This window comes from Podarcis raffonei, chromosome 14 (assembly GCF_027172205.1).
Source record: "Podarcis raffonei isolate rPodRaf1 chromosome 14, rPodRaf1.pri, whole genome shotgun sequence".
In the NCBI taxonomy this organism is placed as follows: Eukaryota; Metazoa; Chordata; class Lepidosauria; order Squamata; family Lacertidae; genus Podarcis; species Podarcis raffonei.
In genome coordinates, this window is record NC_070615.1 from 14,601,014 (window position 1) to 14,627,281 (window position 26,268).

Sequence of the window (26,268 nt, forward strand, 5' to 3'; positions counted from 1 at the left end):
CTGGAAACGAAACACACTGAAATATATTGAGGTTTGCACAGGATCTCACTGCGAACTCACGGTCCACGCCTACACGTGTCTGCTCAGAAGGAAGATCTACGAAGCTACTCCTAGGTAGGTGGCATGGGACTGCAACCTGAACATTACAACTCCTCGCTGGCACCTCTTGACTTACTATCCTAGAGCTGAAAAAGACCTAACGCCCTCAGTAAAGCGCCTGTTGAGGAGCCTAAACACGCCTCCTCTACTGAGCCCGTCCCCACCCCCGTTCAGGCGGGAAAAGAAAACCCCCAACGGCAGAAGATGGCGGCTCCCTTTCTCGCCTCGTCTCCCCCTCCCTTCTTCCGGCCTCTGCGCGTGCGCCGTGCGCCTCCTCCGACGGCCGTATCCCTCCGCCGCTTCCCCCCTCTTTTGTCCACCGACCGTTTGTGCGGTAAAATAATCCCGCGCCCCGATGAGGGCCAAAGCGCCCCCTCCGGTTCGCAAGCTCGGGGGCGCGGCCCCCTCCCCGTTTCCACAAGGGGAGGGTATTCCTCAGGAGAGGCGCCTCAGCGCGGCCAAAGTGGGTCCTCGACGCTGGCTCCCCCGCCCCCTCGGGCCTCTCCTCCTTCCTCGCTCCTCACCAGAGCGGCCGCCTGTGTCCTTCCGCCGAGCGCGCGCGGGGACTTTTTTGTGGGGCTTTTGGGCGCCTATGAGAAGCGGCGGCGGCCTTGGGCGCCCCTGCTCGTCGTGCTCGTGGGCGGCGGCGGCCGGGCGCGGGCAGCACGGTAAGCGAGGCCTGCTCCCTTCCTCTTCCCTTCCTTTCCCCCCACCTCCAATGGCCGGGCCGGCCAAGCTTTTCCAGGTCAGTCTGCGCCTTTTTGTATAGGGCCCTTGTTACCGGATGTGGAAGTTGATCTCTTCTTCGCTGGTAAAAAATAATTCCACTTCCCCCGGAACCCGGCGCTTACCGCGGCTCCCTCCGCTCCCTTCAAGCGCCCAACCCAGCCAGGATTTCCTGTCGGGGAAAAGCGGGGACGGGAGAGGCCTTCCGGGGATCTGGCGCTGAGGGGGGCTCCGCCTGAGGGAAATGGAGCCGGCGGGAAGCCGAGCCTCCCTGCGTGAGGGCAGAGGCAGGAGACGGGGCGAGCTGGCGAGCGAGGCCTTGGCCGAAGCTGAGGCGCGCGAGAGACTGCCCTTCGCGCCCACACTCGCGTTTTACTGCCGTTCACACGTTCCTTCGAATCCCGACCCGTGTTTATTCTCGAGCATGCGCTGTTCCGCGCGTTTGGGCTAAAGAAGCCTTGGCCCCGGGGAGCTGACTCTGAGCGGGGAGGCCTGCCCTTCCCGCCCGACGCGGGTTGCATTTTGAGGCAGGGTTTGCTCCTGCTGAGAAGGGAGCGCCTCTCTGGGCGGCCCCGTCGTGGCCTTGGGCCCGCCGGTGCGCCTGTTGCTTGGGAACCCGGGCTCGTTAAACACACCCACCCCAGGGAACGTTGGGTTGTGCGTAAGCGTGCGTGAAGTCCGGGCGCGCGCTTACTCGGGAGTAAGACTCCAGTCCTGGGGAGCGAGCCCCATTGAAGGCAGCCGGTGGCTCTGTTTGAGTAGATATGCGCTTGGGATCGGGCTGCTCAAGATCCACTCTCTCGTCCTTTGGTCTCCTCTGGAGCAAGCGGGCTTCCCGCTGTGTGACAAAAGTCCTCGTACCTTTTTGAGTAGTGGATTCAAACACTCCCGAGGGCAAATGGGTGGCTGTTTTGGGGAATGGCCAACAAAACATAACATCTAGTCGCCTTGGAGTTTCATTTTTTGGACATCCCCCTGGTTCTGCCTCTTAGGATGAATTTGCCTCTGTTCCATGGGGCAAATGATGTTGATACAGTCAGTGTTTTTTTTCTGGGGGTACGCATACCCCTAAACATTTTGTGAATCTATGTCATCATTGAGAGTCAGTATTTCAATATGAGTAGGAAAATGAGAGTACCGCTAAACATTTTTTTAAGAAAAAAAGCATTGTATACAGTGACTGCTGCATAAGAAGAGTAGCCTTCCTCTTCCCATTGAGCCCTGCCAGATGCCACCGCTCCCTGAAGTGGTGTAAAAGCATTTAAAATTACCATTGGATCTTTCCTGTAATTTTGTAGAAATCTCTCATTCTGAAGTGACATGTTTGTTTCCGTATCTTGTATCTGAGCTGCGTATTCACTCCATTTGTGCTGATCGCTACGATGAAACACAGCGAACAATGAATGATGTTTTAAACCTGATGTATTCATCTGGAGTAAGGCCAGTGTTTGCTCGGTACTTTGAAACCTTAAAATAAAGTTCTTAATCTGAATTGAAGCTGATGTCTGCTTTTATTAAGGATAACAGGAAAGCAAAGCAGCGAATCCATTCAAGCCTGATGGATAATTTCTGATGAGTTATAACTAGGACAGTTATAGCTCAGGGAGTACCGTAGTTGTAATGAATTCCATCTGTTGGCACCATCACACTGCCAAAACAAGAAACGCGTATCATCTTTAAAAAAATCTTTTAAAATGTGTGCTAATTGTAGCACTTAAGCAACACCAGCCTTATATTTAAGTGCCTGCCTGGTCGCCACGGGAGACAAAGAATTGCATGCAGGTGAGTGCATGAAATTGCACCCAAGTGAATGTGTGGGCTGGCAGAGGCGGCAAAGGAAATACTGCTCCTCTGTGCCCAGCACAGAAAGCAAGTGGGCTTCCAGAAGAGAAAAGCCAGCTCCTCCACTCCTAGCACAGGTTGCTGGAGACATGGAGCACCCCATTTCTTTTCTGCCAGCCCCCAACCAGGACCTTGCTTGCAGGTTTGTAGCTTTTGTGCCCTTCCTTACAAGGCCAAAGTAACATGGCTGTTGATGAAAACACAAACTATTCTCAAAATAATTGTTCTATTGCCATAGATATACCATATCTTAAACAAACAAACAAACCGGAGTTGGGATCCAGACAACTTGGCATACAAACAGACCTAGGTTTAACTCTTTGCCTTAGCATTTAAAAGGGTTTCAGGTAGCTTTGCTTAGGTGAGCTATGCCTCTTGCAGGAGACACAGAACGGTCCATGCAGGTTCATGCCCATTTATTTTGCAGATGGAAAAATCCTTGCTTTTTGAAGGAACAAGGCAACGGATTCCATATGCTTTTTAGAATTCCAGGCACGTGTTTGGGGATGGTGCTGTGTACCCATGAGTTTGGACTCCCCCTCCACCCCTCCCTCCAAATTCACATACTACACTTTTACAATTTCCCCATCATATTCTTGTTCCTTGTCTGTGATATAAAATCCACTTCCACAGCTTAAGGAATCTCGTATATAGGCTGTGGCTATTTGAAAGCTGCTTTGAATGGCTACAGGTTTCTTATAAGTAGCTCATAGACTGCACATCGCCAAACAGGATAATAAGTAGTTTCTCATATGCTCTTGATGCTGATGTTACGCTCCTAGATTTAATATTTTCAATGAGATAAAAGATTCTGTTTCATATACTCTTAGTGCCAGGCAGTACTGACTTTTGTCAAATTTAGCTTATGAATTCTTTCACATGGGGGAATATGTTCTTGTATTATGCACAAATTATAGGCAAGAACTCTGTAGACTACGTTGTAAGAAGTGCATAGACAGCATTTAAGTACATAGAGAAGTCTGTTCCAGTGTGTTATGCTTCCAGTTCTGTGTAGTCTGCTCTGAAGAATGTAAACTAAAGGCTACTTTTGAACTCACAAGAACCGTAGATACTAAAAGTTGACATAAATTAATACAGTATACAAATTAAAGAGAGGGACCATATTCTGTGATAAGTCTAAAAAAGCTGTTGAATAAAACAAAATTACTAATCCAATTCCATAGACAAAATCATGTACATTTAAAATGGTCAGTTATGGAGGTGAAGAATCTTGTCAGTTGCTATGGTGTTAATATAATATGATACGATACAGTTATAACATAATTTGGTAAGGTGGCAGTTCTCCACTAGATGGCCCCAAACCACTTCTTTTGATTATCTGTAACAAAAGACTAATTCTAATAAAGTCAATTAGAATTTAGTCCCCGATTATTCACTAGCAAAATCAGATATTAGCTATTGACTACTGTGAGAAGAGGAATCGGGGTTAAGGCTTATTAGGATTTCCAGTCTGCTTCCTCTCTGCTGATGTAGGTCACAATTTAAGGGGGGGAATGCATGCATACAATAACAAAGCAAATATATACACAAAATCATGCCAACCTCTCTACTGCATTTACAGCTGCTACCCTGGTTATCTAAATCCAGCTCTCAAAGTTAGGCTGTTTTGAAAGAATGCAGGAAAGTCTGCAAGGGAATGAGGTTTCATGGAACGGAATGGTGATTGCCCTGGGATCAAGGACAGGAGCCTCTAAAGTACATAGGGCTGAAACCATTCGTGACTTTGTAAATAAATTCACCTTTGTGCTTGGATTATTATAGTGGCTAATGTAGATGTTGGAGGGCCACTGTAACATGCTCCATCACTGCATTTCGTTTCAGCTTAAACTTCCAGACAGTTTTCAAGCACAGTTTCACTAATTGTGGCCTAGCTTTGAGGTATTAAGTAATTTACGACAGCCAATCGATCTGAATTGGAAAGAAAAGGCCTCAAACTTTGCACCCATTAGAATAATAATTTATCATGGTTGTCATTATTTAACCTTCCATACACAGGTTTCAAGGTGATGTACAAAATTCAGTAAAATTCAGCTCTCCTTTTTTTTTTTATTAAATATTTATTAGCATTTTCAAGAATTAAACAAGAGCAAAAAATAAACAAAACAAAAGAAAGATACAAAAATACATAACAAAATTAAACAACAAAAAAAGAAAAAATAGAAAAGAAACACATAAAATTATTCATACTTATTGTTCTTAACCTTATTTCTCAGACCTCCTCACACCTCCCCTTCTTGTATTCCAATTTAAATTATCAGTTCAGCAAGTTCTTAACTTATTTCTTTACCTTAATTTATACATTTATTCTAACATACCATTATTTTACTTTGCTTCTTTTTTCCATTTCCTCCATTTATTTTTTACAATCTTATTTTCAATTAATTTAAAAAAGAAGAAACCAATTTTACCTTATTAAAAACACACATCAATACTTATACCTCATTAATTGTTCTTAAACCTTTTTCCTAAAGTCGACCAAAATTTCCCTTCCACGATTTACCCAATTTCCTTACCACTAATTAAAAATGAAAAGAAAAACAAATTATCCTTATGTACCCTTTGGATTCCCAACCTCCACCCGCCCTTTTTCCCGGTTCCAGTCCCCAACCAATGTCCATCAGTCTTTATGTTATTTATTTAGCCTGGAGACCTCACGTCCGAGGCCCTTTTATCTCTCTCAGTTCCTTTCTGCCGGTCTCTTTGATGGTCCTTAATGTTAAACCCCAAGTCTCGGAGGGGCTCCGGCCCAGCAGAATCCTTGTTGCTTCCAGCCAGTCTTCCATACTTGAACGCAAAGCCTATGGGGGGCTCCAACTCTTGTTTCAAATTTCTTACAGATCCAGATGTCCCCAAGGCTCCAGCTTTCACCTTCCGCAGATTTATAATCTCCCATTCAGACCAGGCTTTCCACATCCAATTTTTATTGTCCTTTTTTATCATCATGTCAGGCCTCATATTGTAACTCTCCTTTAACTCCTGCACATCTCCTGCTTCTCCTTCATTTTCTTCAAAGACAGCACCTTGCTCCATCATTTCTGCACTTTCAGTTTCATTTACTTGTTCAGTTAAGTAGGCTTCCTGTTTCAAGTCCTTATCAGGCTCAAAACTGTTGTTCACTGTCCAGTGTAGTAGTGATATCTTTGTAGACATAACATTATATTCATCTTTCAAGTTTCCCAAGAGAGCGAGTGTTCTATCCAGTTCTGCTTGAAATTTACGTACTCCAGCCATTTTTGTAATGTAGTATCCCTATTACCCCTCTAGGGGGATTTTAGTTCCTTAATATTCCTTTCAGCTCAAAACCAAAAGTCCAGTTAATTTGTATCAGCCCTCGTTATTTTCAAATAAAACAACAAAAACAGCAGAAACAATGTTCTCTTTTTCCAGCTGGCAACTAGCTGACTCGCAGCTCTCTTGACAGCTGTCAAAATCTTCCATGCAACAGACTTTCTCTTAGGACGTTCCCGGGTCTCGGGGGGGGGGTGAAATTTCAGTCCCCAAATTCTTTTTATCCTCCAGTAAATCCTTATAGTGTCAAAACCGTGAAATCAAGATCTTTTCACTAAAAAACAGGTTCTCTCGACCTTAGTTGCCCAGTCCTTTGCTTTAAATTGTTTACAAAGAGGGGGGGGGGTGACTTCCTTTTTAGCCCCTTCCCGCTCGTTCCAAATCCAGAATTAAGTTTTTTAACGTTCCAATCTCCGTATTACTCACGGGTTTATATTTTAGAGTCCAGTCGGTCTTGGAAGAAGTTGGCGCTCTCTGTCTATGGCTTGCGGCTTCACTCCGTAGGCGAGGGAGTACTCTCAGCACCACGCCTCACCCTGCCTCCGTTCCGAAGCCTTTAAAAAGGCTCCGGCGCGGATTGGGGGGGCGCAAATGGTGCCCGCCGAGTCTCTGTGTTCACAGGCATCCGCGCCTGTGATTTTAAGGGTCCCCGCTTCGCCGCAGTGGCCAGACCCAGACGCTACGGAGCCGATTCCCTCCGGAGCTCGGAGGGAATCCGCCATTAAACAATGGCGCCAACCCGGAAGTGAAAATTCAGCTCTCCTTGTCACTGCAACTGTCTCAATATTCAGGAGCCGAACCGGCACAAGACATTGCTCCACTTGAGATGGGAACCCACCTCCTTCCCAGTTTGCCTTTTGAAATTATGTTATGATGTTAGCAGCGGGACGCAGGTGGCGCTGTGGGTTAAACCACAGAGCCTAGGACTTGCCGATCAGAAGGTCGGCGGTTCAAATTCCTGTGACGGGGTGAGCTCCCGTTGCTCGGTCCCTGCTCCTGCCCACCTAGCAGTTCGAAAGCACGTCAAAGTGCAAGTACCGTATTTTGCGCTCTATAACACGCACCCGACCATAACACGCACGTAGTTTTTAGAGGAGGAAAATCCGTAGGCATGCCACCCGTAGGCATTCCCTCCATAACACGCACAGACATTTCCCCTTACTTTCTAGGAGGAAAAAAGTGAGTGTTATGATGCAAAAAATACGGTAGATAAATAGGTACCGCTGCAGCGGGAAGGTAAACGGCGTTTCCGTGTGCTGCTCTGGTTCGCCAGAAGCGGCTTAGTCATGCTGGCCACATGACCCGGAAGCTGTATGCCGGCTCCCTCGGCCAATAAAGCGAGATGAGCGCCGCAACCCCAGAGTCGGCCACGACTGGACCTAATGGTCAGGGGTCCCTTTATCTTTACCTATGTAAGCAGCAGCAGTGGCAATCCGGGGCTTTGGGGGCTCTGAAGAAGCCTCACCAGCTGCTTTTTTTGCACCAGTTGGCTATGGTGATGATGGTAGCAGCTGGCCCTAAAAGCAGTGGCTTGGGTGGGTGCACATGGCTCATGATTAGCGCAGTTAAGGAGCATCCCAAGCTTCTATGAACCTTAATGATGAGGTGCCTCTGAATGATCAAGAGCAATGGAAGTTCCTAAAACTTCAGTTGGTTCAACTGGCCTTACTGTCGTTTAATTTTGTACCTGATTGTAGCTGGACAGTAACTTGAATCTGATGGAAGGAGAAACAAAAGTTGAGTGCTCTCGGCATAATGATAATTTTGTCAGTGATTAGTGGAAGTTGGGTTTATTTCTGGTATTGCATTAGGACAGGCATAGGCAAACTCGGCCCTCCAGATGTTTTGAGACTACAAGTCCCATCATCCCTGACCACTGGTCCTGTTAGCTAGGGATGATGGGAGTTGTAGTCCCAAAACATCTGGAGGGCCAAGTTTACCTATGCCTGCATTAGATTTTTTTCTGTTCTTTAGGACAGTGTGTAACCTTCATTCATTCATTTTATGTGTATGCCGCTTTCCCGCAAAAAATCCTGCTCAAAGCAGCTTACAACAGGAGTACATTTCAAACAAGCGCTACAAAAACAATTTCACAATAACATAGCCAAACAATAGCAAATATAACAACATACCAAAAACCACATTTCAGTACTATAAATATAACAAGATTACTTAAACATGCAGCATCCAGTAGAAAAAATAACAAGGGAGCTTCACCATTTTGCCTTAGTCCTAGAAACACCACTCCCATGATTTTGCTCACAGTTATAACTCCTTACATTTAATTTGCATATGAGAGAGTTTGGAGTAGGCATGCTATTATTGTTGTTTTTATAGCATTTATGAAGCCAAATACAATGCATATTTACTTGAAAATAAATCTTTTATGAGTTTAGTTGGACTTTGCCCTAAGTAAGTTTAGGATTTCTTTGATATTCTTAGTTAATTTCATTCCTTTGGATCTGATCAATTTTGTTTTAAACCATGTTTTCATTCTAAGCTGCTATGTATGGTTTTTTTTTAAAAGAAAAGTATATTAAATGTTTTAAACATTTAAAAACTCTTTTTCCAAAAAACCTTACCCCAAAACCACTCAAAGCAATTTAGAGTAAAAATATATTAAAAACCCAACAAAGGGATAAAAATAGCAATTAGGATAAACACCTCCCAAAATAGTACGGTAATTAAAAGCCACCATCAACTCACCACAAAACCCGGGTAGAAAGGATCATCCCCTTTCTTCTATAGCTAAAAGATTCCAAGACTGCTTGTCTCAGCTTCTTAAGACAGGATTTGTTTGTGCCAACACAACAGGCACCATCTATTCAGCCTGCATCTCTGTTTTCAAGAATTTTTCAATGATACCTGCCACATTTTTTTATATATGTCCATTTATTTCATAACTGGCATGTTGAATGAACCTTACGGTAATTCTTTTTCATCTGAAATCTTTCACCAGATGTCCCTGGTAGATTTGGGAAAGAAGCTTTTAGAAGCTGCACGAGCAGGACAAGATGACGAAGTTCGCATTTTGATGGCCAATGGTGCACCTTTTACTACAGACTGGGTAACGAAACCATATTTTATTTGTTTGTTTGAATTGCGTGTTTTGCTTTTCTGTTGGTCTTTTGTATATATTTCTGAGAGAATCACTGGATTAGTGACATTTGAAATATGTGTATTACATCTGGATCCAAATTGTGTGACGAGAGCAGGTCCTGCTCAATTTCATGTTGGTATGACATTGACCTAAAGGGTGGGATTCAACTTATGAGTCCCACCAGTGGAAACCCATGCAAGGACTTCTGTTTGTGAAACAGGGCTATGCCCTCTCTCCCCACCTCCTTGTGCCCCCTAAAATTGATTTGGGGGGTGGGAATCAGGAGAATCCCGAGAACAGCACACAGGGGGAGGCAAGCTGGAATGAACAAGCTGGAATGCTTGTGCTAGCAGAATGTTCAACAGCATAATCTTGAATTCCTCCTAAAGACCATGAAGTTCCAAACCAGCCCAGTACGGGCAGCTTCAGTATGAATATTCAACTTCTCCATGACCACTGTCCTGGAGTTCTTCAACACTCTAGGGTATCTTGACCAGCTCAGCCAGTAATGATGGTGGTATTAATTGTCTGACTGCAATACTACAGCCCTATTATTATTATTATTATTATTATTATTATTATTATTATTATTATTTTAAAAAAACCATTTGTTCAAAGCAAGAAAAAAGCACAAATAGTAATTTAGAAAATGTAGTCTTCTGACTGATTGTCTATGTATTGGACTGGATACTTATGAATCGTGAAATGTAGGAGTAACTATATGAGTAAGCAGGGCAAAGATTAGTCACTTCAACATCAAAAGTTAAGCAGAGCTAACCAATCTGTGTGAGTTTAATGATAGCAGCCTCTTCCAGCAGTATTTCTACAGGATTGCAGGAACTTGTAGAAAACATCGCCCCTAAACAAACAAACAAGAAAACCTCACCCTAAATCATTTATGCACTTAAAAAAATAATAATTCATGGCACTCAGAATTAAATATGTCAAGGAAGGCATGCCATTAAATTAGAAGAGTATAAATATTCTGTGTGTTCACAACTAGAAGATAGATGGAAGTTAATTCTTAGCCTGATGTTTGTTTGTTTGTTTGTTTGTTTGTTAACTGTGCTATATATTGTGTTGCAGTTGGGAACGTCTCCTCTTCATCTAGCAGCACAATATGGGCACTATTCTACCACCGAAGTGTTGCTTCGAGCGGGTGTAAGTCGGGATGCCAGGACCAAAGTGGACAGAACTCCATTACATATGGCAGCTTCTGAAGGCCATGCAAGCATAGTAGAAGTGTTACTTAAGGTAAATATATAGATATATGCACATTTTGTGATAACTGTTCAGAAGCTGGAAAATGCTCATTTGCTAGTTGATGCGAATGTGACTTTTCATTATCAGTGGCATGCAAAGAAGCCTTCTAAAAATATTGCTTGGTCTCAAAGTGTGCCACAAGGGTTGCTCCTTGTGCAAGCTGGGGTTTCGGGTTCTCCACTTTGGAGCCCCTCTCCCTCTGCCCCCCACCAAAGCCATAGGGTTGGAGGATGGGATGTACAGACACAGAGCAAACTGCCTTGCACTAAATCAGGCCATTGGTCCATCTAGCTCACTGACTTGGGCCAAAGTTTCAGTAAGTTTTCCCTGCCCTATCTGGAAAAGCTGGGGATTTAACACATTTAAATTCTGTGCTGCGCCATTAAGCTACTTCAGTGGAAAGCATGCATGCTGTTTTCCACATATTGCACCGAGCCATAAGCAACAATGGTACATTGTTTGTACAGAGATGGTACGTTTTAGTTAACAAGTGACTATATTTATTGTCATTTTTTAAAAAGTCCATGTTGTGTATGCTTTGCTTGATTGTTACTGACCATGAAATGGCAAATACTGTAGAAGGCTGCAGGACTGGAAATAACTATTAAATGGGCTGTGTCTTTCAGTTTTTCAACTCTTGATGGAAATTTGAAGTCGTTTGGGGGTTTTTGTTTTATTTGTAGCATGGCGCTGACGTAAATGCAAAGGACATGCTGAAGATGACTGCTCTTCATTGGGCTACAGAACACAATCACCAAGAAGTAGTGGAACTCTTAGTAAAATATGGAGCAGATGTCCATACGCAAAGTAAATTTTGCAAAACAGCATTTGACATCGCTGTGGACAATGGGTTTGAAGACCTGGCAGAAATATTACAGGTAACTCACAACCGTCTTCAACAAAGTCTTTCCTGGACCTCTGTAAGAATGTAAGAGCCTGCTAGATTAGGCCAATGGCCCATCTAGTCCAGCATTCTCACCATGGCCCCCAGATGCCTGTGGGAAACCTTAAGCAGGAGCTGAGCAAATGAGTATTCTCCTCGCCCCCCGTGGTTTTCAGCAACTGATATTCAGAAGCATTACACCCTCCAACCGGTCTGTTTGTTGACTGATAGCCACTTCTTCTATCACAGCAGGTGGCACTGTGGGTTAAACCACTGTGCTGCTTTGGCTTGCTGATCAGATGGTCGGCGGTTCGAATCTCCGCAACGGGGTGAGCTCCTGTTGTTCGGTCCCTGCTCCTGCCAACCTAGCAGTTCGAAAGCACCGCAGTGCAAGTAGATAAATAGGTATCGCTCTGGCGGGAAGGTAAACGGTGTTTCTGTGCACTGCTCTGGTTTTGCCAGAAGCGGCTTAGTCATGCTGGCCACATGACCCGGAAAAACTGTCTGCGGAAGTGGACAAACGCCAGCTCCCTTGGCCTTTAAAGCGAGATGAAGGCCGCAACCCCAGAGTCGTTCGTGGCTGGACTTAATTGTCAGGGGTCCCTTTACCTTTTTAGCCACTTCATCCCCTTGGTCATCTTGCCTTTACTGATGCTGATGTTCTCACCATATTCATTCTACCTAACGTTAGTCTGGTGCATGTCCACAAAGTTATTTGAATTTACCTGAGTTTAGGTATCAATTGCATTTCTAAATGTCTCCTTTGTTTGCGGTGAACTATACTGACACCTCCTCCTCTTATTCCTCCTCCTCCTCTTAATTCATTATCTGCCTTTCATTCTAAGGTCCCAGGGCAATTTAAAAGCAGTTCACATTTTCTTTAAAAAAGAATAAATTATCAAAATACAGTAGTACAATAACTATACAAAATCTCAGTGTGATGGTTTCCCCCTCCCCGATGAAAGTGGAAATAAGATGTTCTTGTTGCCTGTTCTGTCATAGATTGCAATGCAGAACCAAATCAACACAAACCCAGAAAGTCCCGACACTGTGACGATACATGCAGCAACGCCTCAGTTCATCATTGGACCTGGCGGGGTAGTGAACCTAACAGGTCTGGTATCTTCTGCAAATACATCATATACATCAGGTATTCAGGTGTACAGGGGGTTGGGAATGGTTTGTTCACCATGTTAAGCAAAATGCTTAGGAATAAAATAATGGTAAGGTTTCAGCAAGTGCATCATTTGCCCTTTAGTTTTTTCCATCACCCCCCAGTTCAGGTTGTGGTAAAGACTTTTTTAATTGCTTAAAGTCTGGCTTTGGAATCACCCTCTTTTGTTGTCCCCATTCGTTCCAGTAGAATGTGTACAGGAAACTAAGTCAGCTACTAAAATGGATGGGAAGCTTGCTTGTGTATGAGTTATTCAAGCACGTGTCAGGCTCTGGATTTGCAGACAAGATGATGTCTTTGCACATTACATTTGAAAGGAATATTTATGCAACCTGCTGACGTCGTTTGTGGTTTGACTTTTGTATTATCTCCTTGTAGATGATACAGGAGTGTCTGCTGTCCAGTTCGGTAATTCCTCAACTTCAGTACTAGCAACTTTGGCTGCCTTAGCAGAAGCTTCAGCTCCATTGTCCAACTCTTCAGAAACGCCAGGTGAGGAATAATATTTGGATGTTAGAACAGGGACTCACATTGTTATTTACTTATTTAAAAGAAAGAAAACGGACAAAATTTCATCTCCTTTGCAAAATCCTGAAAAAATTTAACCTTCTTATAATAATTTCCATTTCTATGAAGGCAATAATGGCAATCACTATTTGAGCAGGAAAATCATTATAAATAGGATTGCAATTAATGGCAAAGATGAAAGCTTCTGGCTTGCGTCTCCATTGTATTTGATGTCTGATCTTTCTGACATAAAGCATGCTCTAGATTTTGATAGAGAGCCTTCTGGTGTACATCCCATCTTTTGTGAACTTCAAAGCTGATTTTAATATAAGCTTGAATGTAAATGTAGCTGCTCAAATTGCTGCTTTTTGTGGTTCAGCATTGGCTATTAATGATCTTTCTCCTGTTAAAACCTAAAAAAGGTAGTATGGCCAATGTTAGTTTGAGACTAATGTACCCAGAAACAGGATTTTGTTTAATGCTGAGTGTTAAAATAATTTCTAAATATTGAAATTTGAATTTTTCAGTATAATAAGGTTACCCAGGTTTCGAACTCCAACTTTCTCCCCATTGAGAAATGCCAAAACATTTTTATACTAGTAAATCCAGTTTGCTTTATGTCAGGTACTAATATGAAACAGCAAATAAATGTATTTCCTTGTATCAATTGTGCTAGGCATTCAGGTTTAGAAAACTGTAATCTCCATCTTTCGTCTTCGCCCCCCTCGTAGCCCAAATTGCGGTCATTTTTATTATATTTTGGTACTGACATGATGGTTTTACAAAACTTGGGCATGCCTTGTATATGAAAGAGTGCTTTAGCTGCTCCTGCACTGAAGTTAGCTGTAAGTATAAAGTGTGATGAAGGGGGAAAGCCCCCAAAAGAGCCTTTCTCAGCCCTTTCTTCACACAAAGGTGTTGGAGAGAAAGGTTTGGAAGAGAGATACCTTACTCTCTCTTAACTGAGTTAAGCACAGTGACACTTGCTCCTAGAACATTAAACCTTGGTTAGATTTGCATCTGCCCTCATCCACCTTTAAATAAATGTTCCCCACAAAAATACTTAGGCTAGAATAAATCACAGACACTTGACTTTCCAAATAATTGAAGATTTTATACACAGTTTCCAGAAGTTACAACAAACAAGCAAAATAAAGATGAAAAAAGCTTCCAAATGCCATAAAGGAAAGCACTTGGTTTCCTCACAAAAAGGATCATGCAATTTTTGGGTTAGCAAAGATACAGGCTATAAAATTTCATTTTTGAGAGATTCAGTTCACTTGGTTTTTCTTGGAGTTGGGAGCTGAAGCCGCATGGCTCCTTGCTTATTCCAGGAAGCACAAAGAAAAAATGACTGTGAGCAGGGAGCTGAAAACCTGCTAAGCCACACCCACTTGCAACCTGAGCTCAGGTTAACCCTTTCATGCAATTGTGAGTCAGTAAATGTCTATTAGGGACGCGGGTGGCGCTGTGGGTAAAACCTCAGCACCTAGGGCTTGCCGATCGCATGGTCGGCGGTTCGAATCCCCGCGGCGGGGTGAGCTCCCGTCTTTCGGTCCCAGCTCCTGCCCACCTAGCAGTTCGAAAGCACCCTTAAGTGCAAGTAGATAAATAGGTACCGCTTTATAGCGGGAAGGTAAACAGCGTTTCCGTGTGCTGAGCTGGTGCTGGCTCGCCAGAGCAGCTTTGTCACGCTGGCCACGTGACCCGGAAGAGTCTCCGGACAGCGCTGGCCCCCGGCCTCTTAAGTGAGATGGGCGCACAACCCTAGAGTCAGACACGACTGGCCCATACGGGCAGGGGTACCTTTACCTTTACCTTTAACTGTCTATTACAACAGAAGGAACATAGGAAGCTGCTTTATATGAGTAAGACCATTGATCCATCTAGCTCAGCATTGTCTACACTAACGCACAGGATTTCTCCAGTGTTTCAGGCAGGAGGCTTTCCCAGGGGATGCTGGGAATTGAACCTGGGAACCTCTACACACAAAGCAGATGTTCTATCTCAGATCTACAGCCCCTTCCCATAACATCACAGCCATAGTGCAAGTTGTATTTGTAAGAAAGCTAATAGGATTTAATAAATCTAATAAATAATAAAGGCCAGCAGAATGGTTTCTGCAAACGGTAGGTATTTAACTTTTTAAAAGCAAGTTTGTCGATAAACCTCCTGATTACTTTTTATTATTTAACAGTTGTGGCTACAGAAGAAGTAGTGACTGCAGAATCTGTGGATGGTGCAATTCAGCAAGTTGTCAGTTCCGGAGGTCAACAGGTTATTACCATAGTAACTGATGGGATTCAGCTTGGAAACCTCCATTCCATTCCAACTAGTGGAATGGGTCAGCCCATTATTGTGACCATGCCAGACGGGCAACAAGGTGAGCTGAAAGGAAATGTAAAATGAGGACTTCAAATCCTCTTCTGAACAATGCATATAAATATTTTTGTTTAGTTTTTGCATTCAACTCAATAGTCACTCGAGGCCACAATTTATTTTTGAAGGGGCAAAATGGGAATACAAATGGCTCAGGAAAAAAGTAGCTTTTAAGGGAGCAACTAGCAAGTATTTAACATTAGGGGTGTGCTATAAATCAATATATAGTCTGATAACAAATAATAGATCAAATCATGATAGCCGTTTTTTAAAAAAACGACCTTGCAGTTTATCGCAGATTGTGTGTGTGGTATTTAAAAAAGCACAATATTGTGTGTGCAGCCCTTGCTAACTGTACCTCAGTCAGTTCTTCCCTGCCTCTTGCAGGGGCAAGAAATCGCTACAGTAGGCTGGCTCAAATACAGTGACTTGGTTTTCAAAAGTAATCCGTTCCGTAAGAACGTTCGTATTCCAAAACGTTCGAAAACTCAGTACGGAAGCTTCAAAACGGAAAACTGAATAAGGAAGCCGTGTTTCCTGTTTGACTTCCGAGGCGCATTTGAAAACATTTACTTCCGGGTTTACAGCATTTGCAAACCAAAATGTTCGTCAACGGCAGGGGTCAGCAAACTTTTTCTACGGGGGGGCCAGTTCACTGTCCCTCAAAATTTGTGGCGGGCTGGACCGGGCACGCACATGTCTTGCCTCCCTCCCTCAGAGACAGTGCAGCTGAGATACCTACACTCACTGCATTCAGACAGAGAGGGCTAGGTTGGGCTGGGGAGGGGGCGCCCCGCCGGTGCTGGGTCTCAACTTGCACAGAGGGGGCGCAGCCACCCCGCCGGGAAGGGCCCCTACCCCAGGGTGTCCATGACCATGCTGCTAATGTGCCACCACCGAGCAGCACAGAAGAGTCTTCCTCCTCTCTCCTCGCAGGCTCTCTGCTCCCGCTTCTTCCTGCCCCTTCGCTTCTTCTCCCTTCTTGGAGCTAGACATCAACAAGGCGCCCTTCCCTGCACCTCACCCTGATTGGAGCAGCGAGTCTCGGGAAGGGTCGCCATTGGCCGCCGTCTCGCGTCAAACCAGCCAATGGAGGGAAGGCCTGAGGTTGCTAAGGCTTCAGATTGGCCAGTGTTGTGGAAGTCTGAGCAACCTCAGAGCATGCTGGGAGTTGTAGTTTGGGGAGGGGTCACAAAAAAATGCCCCCCCATGGGAAAAAATGGTGATCATGCCGATCCAAGCGGCGATTGCAGAACCATTTGCGGGCCGGATCCAGAGGGCAATTGGGCCGGATCCGGCCCGCAGACCGTAGTTTGTCGACCCCTGGTCAACGGAAACATTCGAAAACTGAGGTACAGTGGTACCTCGAGTTACAGATGCTTCGGGTTACAAACTCCGCTAACCAGGAAGTGGTTGCTCCAGGTTAAGAACTTTGCCCCAGGATAAGAACGGAAATCGCATGCCAGCAGTGCAGCGTCAGCAGGAGGCCCCATTAGCAAAAGCACGCTTCGGGTTAAGAACCGTGTCAGGTTAAGAACGGATCTCTGGAATTAAGTTCTTAACCCAAGGTACCACTGTATCTCCAAGCTCTCTGAGAAACAGAGTTCAGAGCACCAGTTAGCCCTCACTGTCAGTCTCTCCTGCAAATAGCTACAAGTCGCTACAGCAAGCTGACTAAAAATTGCCAAGCAGGCTGACTCAAATATGGCCAAGCACATCACCAAAGAGAGCTTTGAGAAACAGCTCTCCATCTCCCCAGCCGGCTTCCCCCAAGGCTCTTGCTTAAAAGCTCACAAGATGTTTCTTTAGCTCAGTCTGCTCTGCAATGCTTCTCTCTATCTCTATCTCAGAATGAAGGAGTGCTCAAGGAATCACTCAAATCTATTGTGGTTTAGCAAAGCATCTGAATTTAAACGGCATTTCCATGCGCTCTGGCACTCGTCACTGTCCTCCGTGCGCCAGTAGCGGTTTAGTCATGCTGGCCCATGACCTGCAAAGCTGTCCATGGACAAACGCCGGCTCCCTCAGCCTGAAAAGCAGATGAGCACCGCACCCCATAGTTGCCTTTGCCTCAACTTAACCTCCAGGGGTTCTTTTACCTGAATGTAGCTTGTGTAATCTCCATATTTCTGATACAAATGTATTTTAATTCAAGTCCTTACAGTACCAGCGACTGACATTGCTGAAGAAACGGTGATCAGTGAAGAGCCTCCAGTCAAGAGACAGTGTATTGAGATAGTTGAAAATCGGGTGGAGTCTGCAGAAATAGAAGTAAGGAATCTGTTAGCTGAGTTGTTTTATTCAAATTTTCTAAACTGAGTGTTTATTTTCATCTTGCTTAATACTTCTTTTGTATTACCACAAAATAAGGTATTTATAACTGCATTATGCATTTGTCTCTGATATATTTTTCCTTCCAGTAGCACCTTAAAGACCAACTAAGTTAGTTCTTGGTATGAGCTTTCATGTGCATGCACACTTCTTCAGATACACTGAAACAGAAGTAGCCAGATCCTACTGTTTCAGTGTATCTGAAGAAGTGTGCATGCACACGAAAGCTCATACCAAGAACTAACTTAGTTGGTCTTTAAGGTGCTACTGGAAGGAAATTTTTGTTTTGTTTTGACTATGGCAGACCAACACGGCTACCTTTCTGTATCTGATATGTTTGTTAGAAGTGTTTAATATAAATGTCCCATTGCATGTGGTTTGATGGTCTTAAATATAATAGCATTTTTTCAATAACAAACAAAGATTTGGTGTAAATGGAGAAGCCAAGAAGAAATATTTTATTTAGATTCCCCCCCCCCCAAGATGATATTATCCGACCAAACTTAAAATATACTATTATGCATAGTATACTAAAGTTTTGGTATAAAATGTCATAGATTTTCTCCCTGAAGTTCTTCTTGTTTACATTTTGTATAAAATGAGGCCACTCTTAAACCCGTGTGTACATTTATATCAGCAGCGTTACCTGTTTGTGGTCAAAAGTCTACATACATCACAATTGTGATGATGTTAATGTTAAGTAACTGTATTTTCAAAATTATGTATCATAAAGATTTTGTTCCTTGTATACAGTCTGAAAAGTTGCTTAATGCAAATTCAGTAAATAAGTTTAGTTATCATCTCAATTCCATTATTTCTCCTCATATTGTGGTGTCGGATAAAATACCTTCATCATTCCAAGGTTTGGGCTTTAGTGCAGAATTTTATTGCTTTTCTTTGTGATACAGGCAAAAATGTATTCCTACAATAAAAAACCCATCAACAGTCTATTTACACATTATCACCCTGATTTTCTTTTCATTAAAAAGTTTCTCACTGAGAATGTATAATGGACTCTGTTGTCATGCTACAGGAATGAATTAGATATTAAGAATACAGCTGTCCATTTAGATTTCATTTGAAAGGTACCGTATTGGCCTGAATATAAGCCACTTTCCCCCCAAATTCTGTCAGTGAAAAGTCAAAGTGTGGCTTATATTTGTGACCTTATGCCACCAGTGCGGCTCATCCCCCAGAGAGCAGTCCGGGAGGAGGTTTGGGAGCAGTGGGCAGGCTGGGCGCCGTTGCCCCAGGCTCCCGGGCTGCTCTTGGGGGGGGGGGCGGAACCGCTCCCCTTTGCCGGCGACCTCCCCCCTTCCTTCCTCTTCCCAGCGGCTCAGGGGAGCCTTGGGAGTGGCGGGCAAGCTGCATGCCGTTGCCCCGTTCTGGGGGTGGGGGAGCCGCACTACTTTGATGGCAGCCAACCCCCGCCCCCAAGCAGTCTGGGAGAACGGGGGAATATCTTTTTTCTCCCACCCCCCTGAATTTTGAAGGTGCAGCTTATTTGCAGGTGCGGCTTATATTCGGGCCAATACGGTACATTTTGACTGTTTAATTGAGGTGGAGCATTCCTAGACTCAGTAAAATAAGTAAAATAAACCTCTACTTGTGGTGCTCTGCATTGCTACAGGAGAAGATGCCTGCTTTAGAAAATTGTTATTGATTTTCTTCTTGTTCTCCCACTCAAATCATGTGTCCCACTTCACTATGGGAAAAATGGCATTCTGCTTTTAGGTATACATAGTATACTTTAGATATACTATTATTTTTAGAGTTATAAGCTACCATCAGTGTACAGAGTACTTTACAGAGTTTTATAAGCAATCTACGTTTTGACAGTGGTGAAGACAATCTGAAGAGAGAAGGGATGGCAAAGCAAGGGCCACTTCGGATGGCACTGAGCAGCTCTGCATTTAGATTTCATTTTAGTGAGGGATGCAGATTAACATATTCAGACAAAGGTTCGCCAGGGAAAGTGAGTACCGAGGAAGGATTTCACCACATATTTGTCCTCAAGGAGGAACGTCTAAGCAAGAACAAATGGGCAGAATTGTTGGAGAGCAAGAGACCTTTGAGCAATCAGAATAATAGGCTGACCAACAGTTATCAGGTACCTGAATTGTAAGTTTTTGAGTGCTGGTGCACAACTCAACTGGATGATGCAAAAATTGACAGTAACAGGAAAAGAATTTGGAACACAAACCGTAGATAGGATGGTCTTGTGCCTCAGACCCAAATATATTTACCGGGGACTAAATAAAGTTAAGATTAATGAAGCTTACTTCCCAGAAAGTATGATTGGGATCATTCTGTAAGGGAAAAAGGGATATCATCAGAAGGAAGAAGAGGAAGGTTATTATTTTTTACCCTGCTATTTCATTTCAACAAAACAGTGTTTACAGATGGACCTTCTTGGTCCCTTTTATATTGTACTACCTAGTGATTGAAGTGGAAACCATGGCTGAAATTAGCTTACTTTTTTAAAAAAAAAAAAATGGAATCCTTTAAAGGAGGGGGGGAGGCTTTTGCTTGTGTAAGGATCAGAACAAAGCTATTTCCTAGGCAATTATTCTTAATAAGGTGGAGATGCTGCCTTTGGGCTCATGTAAGATCGCAGCATGTCATGAGCTGGTCATTTGGCTTCACCAAAATTCCAAGCTGGCTATTTTGTAGAATGGAGAAAATGTCTTTTGCTTTTGAACTCAAGTGCTTTTTCTTGACCATGAAACTGTTCTCTGTCATCAAATGAAAATGGAATAGGTGGGTTAGCTCAACACTTGACTTTGTTGAATTACTTGTCAAATTAAGCAGGGTGGGGGGAGTCAGTCAATCCAGTCACTATTTAAAGAGCAGTGCCTTGTGTGGGAGGGGGAACAGCCTTAGAATAAAAGTCCAAAGTAAAAATTTGTGACAGATGTATTCTTCAAGAGAATAAGAATGTTAGCAAGGAATAGCATTATGTTATCCAACTGCACAGGAAACCGTCACATAATAATTGCCTTGTGTGACTGATGTAACAAGTGAATGCTGTATCTTCATGTTGAAATGGAAAAATAATTTTGCCATCGGTGGGAAGAGAATCAAGCCTGAATTATTTTTAGTGCAAAACCCTGCAGCAGTACTATCCTACCATTTGGCCCCTGTTTTCTGTCTCTCAAATGCCTTGCATAGTGTCCTGGTTCAGGAGGCAGCCCACTTGGTCCATAGATCCTCTGCAGTTGGCCTTCTGAGATATTGGCCTTGCTTCTCCCCTTGTAATTTCATCTATGGCTGTCTCTCTGGTTCTCAGTGGCTGCTGCCAATCAGTTTCCAGACACAACATTTCCTTCCCCTGCACATGTAGTAAAGAAGACAGGGTACCAGCACTAATTGCTGAGAAATGGCAGATTAGAGCTTCCTGGGGGATGAGATGGGCAGACTGGTACATGGCAGTGAGCTCAGTGCAGTTCTGGTACAGTGGTACCTCGGGTTAAGAACTTAATTTGTTCCAGAGGTCTGTTCTTAATCTGAAACGGGTTCTTAACCTGAGGCGCACTTTTCTAATGGGGCCTCCTGCTGCTGCTGCACTGCTGGCGCTCAATTTCCGTTCTTATCCTGGGGCAAAGTTCTTAACCTGGAACAACCACTTCTTGGTTAGTGGAGTTTGTAACCCAAAGCATCTGTAACCCGAGGTACCACTGTACTCAGAGCAAATCCCTAGGCTTGAAATTCTTAAATTGCAAATGTGTGTCTTTTGCATCAGTCAACAGATATCGGGGTTCTAATAAAAAAACCAGAATTGATCCTGCAATCCCCAGGCCTGTCTGCCAAAGCTAGCAACTAGTTTTACTTGTGAGCCACTTTGGAGAAGTCAAGGTATGAAAGGAAGAAGAGCATCTTCCAAGTCAGTCACCTTTAGTTTGCAACTTGGAGAACAAGACTTGGAGTACTTGTCTCATGCCTGGTCTCAGTCTCTCTTCCCACTGCTTTTCCTCTGGAAAGAATGGAGGGAAAGAGGAGGTTTGGGTGAGGGACGGAATAGATAGCACCCTTAGAAATCAAATTCAGGCATTAGTTACCTATTGCATAGTGGTTTTGATAACGCAATGAGAGAACAGCATATTTTAACTATCATGTTAGAATAGCCCTTAGATGGTATCATTGGGCAACCAGCTGATGGGGGACTCAGCAGGCAGAGGAGTCATGAATTTTCTGGTTGCCGGATATTGCAGTGTAGTAGTGCACAACATCCTTGTGCAAGGCGGTGGGAACTTGGGAGACCTCAAAGAGAACAACAACTACTAGACTTTTAGAAGACATCTGAAGGCAGCCCTGTTTAGGGAAGCTTTTAATGTTTGATGTATTACAGTATTTTAATATTTTTTTGGAAGCCGCCCAGAGTGGCTGGCGAGCCCAGCCAGATGGGCGGGGGTATAAATATTATTATTATTATTATTATTATTATTATTATTATTATTATTATTATTTTGTGGAACTCCTGCCTGGCTGAGATCAGGCAGGCCACGCTCCCTGTTGAGCTTCTGGCGTTTAATTTTGGCAGGCATTTTAAGTAAGCTTTCTTGATTTTGACTGGCTTGACTTTATTGTACGTTTTGTAACCTTTCTGTACACAGCTTAGAGACTACAGACACGAGTTAGAATGCCTGAATGGGCCTTGCTAATCCCATTGATTTCACAACATTTCAGGAATAGAATAGAATAGAATTTAAGGATTTGGGATTCAAAGGCAATTACACTTTTCTCCACTCTGTCGTCCTTCTAACATCCATCTCCATTTGCCGTGTTACAACGTTATTGGAGGATAAAAATGGAAGGAACATAGGACCAGGCATATGCAGCCCTTAGTTCCTTGGAGAATAGGCATATAAAGATGTTTTATTCTGTTTAATATTCTGTTGGGAGCTGCCCAGAGTGGCTGAGGAAACCCAGCCAGATGGGCGGGGTATAAATAATAAATTATTATTATTATATACAGTGGTACCTTGTTTCTTGAATTTAATTCATTCTGGGAGACAGTTCAAAAACGAAGGTGCAGCTTCCGATTGGTTTCAGGAGCTTCCTGCACTCAATTGGAAGCCGCGTCAGACATTTGGCTTCTGAAAAACATTCACAAACCGCAACACTCACTTCCGGGTTTGCGTCATTTGGGAGCCGATTTGTTTGGGGTTTTTTCTTCAAATTTTTAAATTGATTTTCCAAAAAAATTTAAACAAACAAACAGACAGACAAACATAGATCTTAACCATATTTAGACAAATCTTAGTAAAATTGTTAAATGACTTCCTCAAATCCCCCTAATTGAGTTTCAGTGTATATCCTTTTAACAGTTTTCCAAAACCATTTTTCTCATAAAATTAACTTAAACCCTGGGAGCCGATTTGTTTGGGAGCCAAGCCGTTCGAAAACCAAGGTACCACTGTAGATGTAACAAAATAATTGTGTAGGTCACTAACTCAGGAGAGAATTTGGGGAGAGACATAATATTTGGATGATGAAATAATATGCATTTGAAAAGGTTTATAATAGCACACGTGGGGGGAGGTGGGAAGTCTAGAGATTCAGTGAAATATCCAAATATGGACATGTATTTTGTATTGTTATAACTTGTAAAATCAAATAAAAATTATTTCAAAAAAGGAGAGCTGTTTGTAGGAGAATTTGTAACAGAAGAATTAAAAGTAGCTGTTAAACTATTAAGTGGAAAGCTAGATTAACTTCCTTCTTCTCCAGACTTAAATATTCTGTTGCTAAAATTAATTGCAAGGCTATGTTTGTTAACAGCTAGCCAATTGGTTATATAAGGGATCTTTTAAAACTAGCCTGTTCCGATATTTAATGCCACATACGTCAAATTGTCTGACTTTTTGTGATACCATGTTCCCTTATGTAGAATATTTTAAAATTAACTATTTCCCCTCTCCCCCCACTTTAAAGAATAAGCTCAAGGAACATGCCAGAATTCCTGTATATTTGTTCTTCAGGTACAATGAAGTGGCGCTTTCAAACAAGTGCAAACCAGCCATTGATTCATTTTTCACACAATTTACCTATACCTTTCTGTGTTATGTTTTAATAGGAAAGAGAAACTTTACAGAAGCAGCTGGATGAGGCAAATCGAGAAGCGCAGAAGTACCGCCAGCAGCTTCTCAAGAAAGAGCAGGAGGCAGAAGCCTATAGGCAGAAGTTGGAGGCAATGACCCGCCTCCAGACTAACAAAGAAGCTGTCTGAATGGTTGAAGCGAGCATTCTGTCAAGCCAGTTTTGGAAAACAGCAGTACAATCTGGACCTGCATGTCGCATCAGCCGCAGCCCCGGGATTATATGCTAGAGAAGATTGAAACTGGACTTAAGCCATGAGTTCTGGTGAATTTCTTGTATAATAAGTAAACTCAGAATTTAGACATTTTGTGCAAAAAAGAAAAAAAATATTTAAAAAGAAATACTGTAAATAGTTGTTTTTTTACAGTTCCAAAATTAGTTGCTGAATCTTTTTGAAGGGATCCACAAACATGCAAAGGCAATGTTTTTGAGACCTTTTTGATTTTAGTACAAAACTGCTGAAATACAGAACAGTTTTAAGGGTGATAACTGTTGATTTGAACTGACGGTGTGAAAATGAATTATGTGATGGAACCAGTCCCGAAGGCTAGCAACTTAGACTTCTGAGTTCATACATCTCCTCATGGAAATCCTTTGTACAGCTTTAAGTAGTTGTCCAGAGTCTCTGAACCCTGCCCCTCCCTTTTTTATTTAGAAAAAGTGTAATTTTTTATATTTAATTACTGTTATATTCAAGTAGATTGACATGTATATGAAGCTGATATTTTTTAAACTCTTCAGTTTGTACATATGCTGCATGTTTATATCTATATATATATCTATATATAGGTATATAGATATATAATTTCTACATACAACTTACAGAAGTATTTTTCAGGAAAGAAGAGCGAAAATTATGAGAAAAAATGTCTAATCTATAGGTCATGGGTGGGGAGACAGAAGCAAGCTGGTGGTTTGTTGTTGTTTTATGCGAGTCCCATTTCTTTATGAAATGTAACTTGAGAGAAGAGAAAGAAAACCAAGACAGGTTTGTATGTAAACCAGCCTTCACGCCAACCTGGTGCCTTCGGATTGTTTTTGGATCACAACTCCTATCACTGCCAGCCAGCTTGACTGTGCTACTTGGGGCTGATGGGAGTTGTAGTTCAGAAACATACTGAGGTCACCAGGTTGGCATGAAGGCTGATGTAATATATGGATTATTTGAAATGTATTCTACGCGGAGCATGAAATCACATTTCTAGCGTGTCTAGCAAATCTGGGCCACAAATCCACAGGTGGAGACCAAGTTGCAAAGCAGTCCAGTTAACTTTCCCTCTCCTCCTATGCTGCCACCTTAACTTTGCAGGCTCTTAACTTTGCTTCACTTCCAAGCATTACAAAGAAGGTGGCTGCGATTGTTCTTTGCGATGGGTGGAGAGGGGTTGCAGAGTCCACTTTAAAGAATCTATAGGTGAATGACACAGAGCTGTACAGTATAACATGATTCTTATCGACCAAAAGCAAACGCGAACGAGCTGAGCTCATTGAAAACATTTGACGATATCTATGCATGCAGGTGTCTCTATAGCAAAAGGTGGTATCGCATGAGCTGCACAAATTTCCCAAGAGGGTGGAGTTATTTGACAGGAAGGAGTCCAGATTTACAACAGCATATAGCAATTCACTTATTTGTGTGTAACACGGGCACAGAAGGAACTTGGCTCAAGCTGAACTCGAGCTATTGCCTATCTGGTTCAGCAAGAGCATAGAGGTTGCGCAGTGGAGGAGAAAAGGTTAAACTGGAACCATAGCGAGAGCTGCTGCCCACACTGCAACCTCTCCTCGCTCCGCTCTCGTCTTTCAGGACCGTGACTTTCTTGTAATAACAGTATAAAGAAATATAGGAACGCTGGGTGCAATAGCAGGGCTCTTCTCCTCTGCAAGCCCCTTCAAATTAACGCAAGAATGCAGAGGATGGAACTCTTGAGCAGCTTGGATTCACTTTCCGTAGAAACCACACAGGTGAAGCCCGCAAATTCTTTCATTCCCTCTGCTCCACCACTCTTGCGATCTCTGCTGTTGCTTGTTTCAGTGGAGCTTGCAAAGGGAAACTTTTGAATTCGGATTTCTTCACTTAAGATCTACAGTTGAGCAACAACATAAATATATACGATGAGTTGATACTGTTGTTGCCTACAGTTATTTCTGATGGCTAGGATTATGTTTGAATTTGTGCGGTCCTCAAAGATACATAGCACTTCCAGTGTACAACACTGTATCTTTTTGAAGCTTTGTAATACCAAGAAATAGGTGGCAGCCCTAAATCACTATTACGTTTGAGAATATCGGAGTGTTGTCACAACCTTGGGAAGGAATCAGCACTTGGTCCCAGGAACTGGGGTTGAAGGGGAAATAGATGTAATCTCACATACCAAGGACCTCACAACTCAAGTCTGCTTTACACATGCAGCAAGAATGAGAGGTAGAACAGACTGTACCACTTCTGGTTGCAGGTGGAGACTGTCATTTTTTTAATGTTCCCTCGTGCTTTTTTTATTATTATAGAAAACTTGCAAGAAGAAAGCTAGCACATTGGAGGGAATGGTGCTGATC

The 26,268-nt window shown here is 43.0% G+C and overlaps 1 protein-coding gene across 2 annotated transcripts; it reads left to right on the top strand.

Annotated features, from left to right (window-relative positions):
* Positions 1-395: 395 nt before the first annotated feature.
* GABPB1 (GA binding protein transcription factor subunit beta 1) lies at positions 396-26,211 on the top strand. 2 transcript variants are annotated; one of them, XM_053365135.1, is made up of 9 exons: positions 396-767; positions 8,936-9,043; positions 10,163-10,330; positions 11,023-11,217; positions 12,225-12,372; positions 12,775-12,888; positions 15,101-15,286; positions 17,438-17,553; positions 23,690-26,211. In XM_053365135.1, the coding sequence occupies exons 2-9, from the start codon at positions 8,936-8,938 to the stop codon at positions 23,840-23,842; spliced, it is 1,188 nt and encodes a 395-aa protein (XP_053221110.1). In that variant the 5' UTR covers positions 396-767; the 3' UTR covers positions 23,843-26,211. The 2 variants fall into 2 exon arrangements, with proteins under 2 accessions (XP_053221110.1, XP_053221111.1); XM_053365136.1 differs by lacking the exon at positions 396-767 and having other exon boundaries at positions 12,225-12,336.
* The last annotated feature ends 57 nt before the right edge of the window (positions 26,212-26,268 follow it).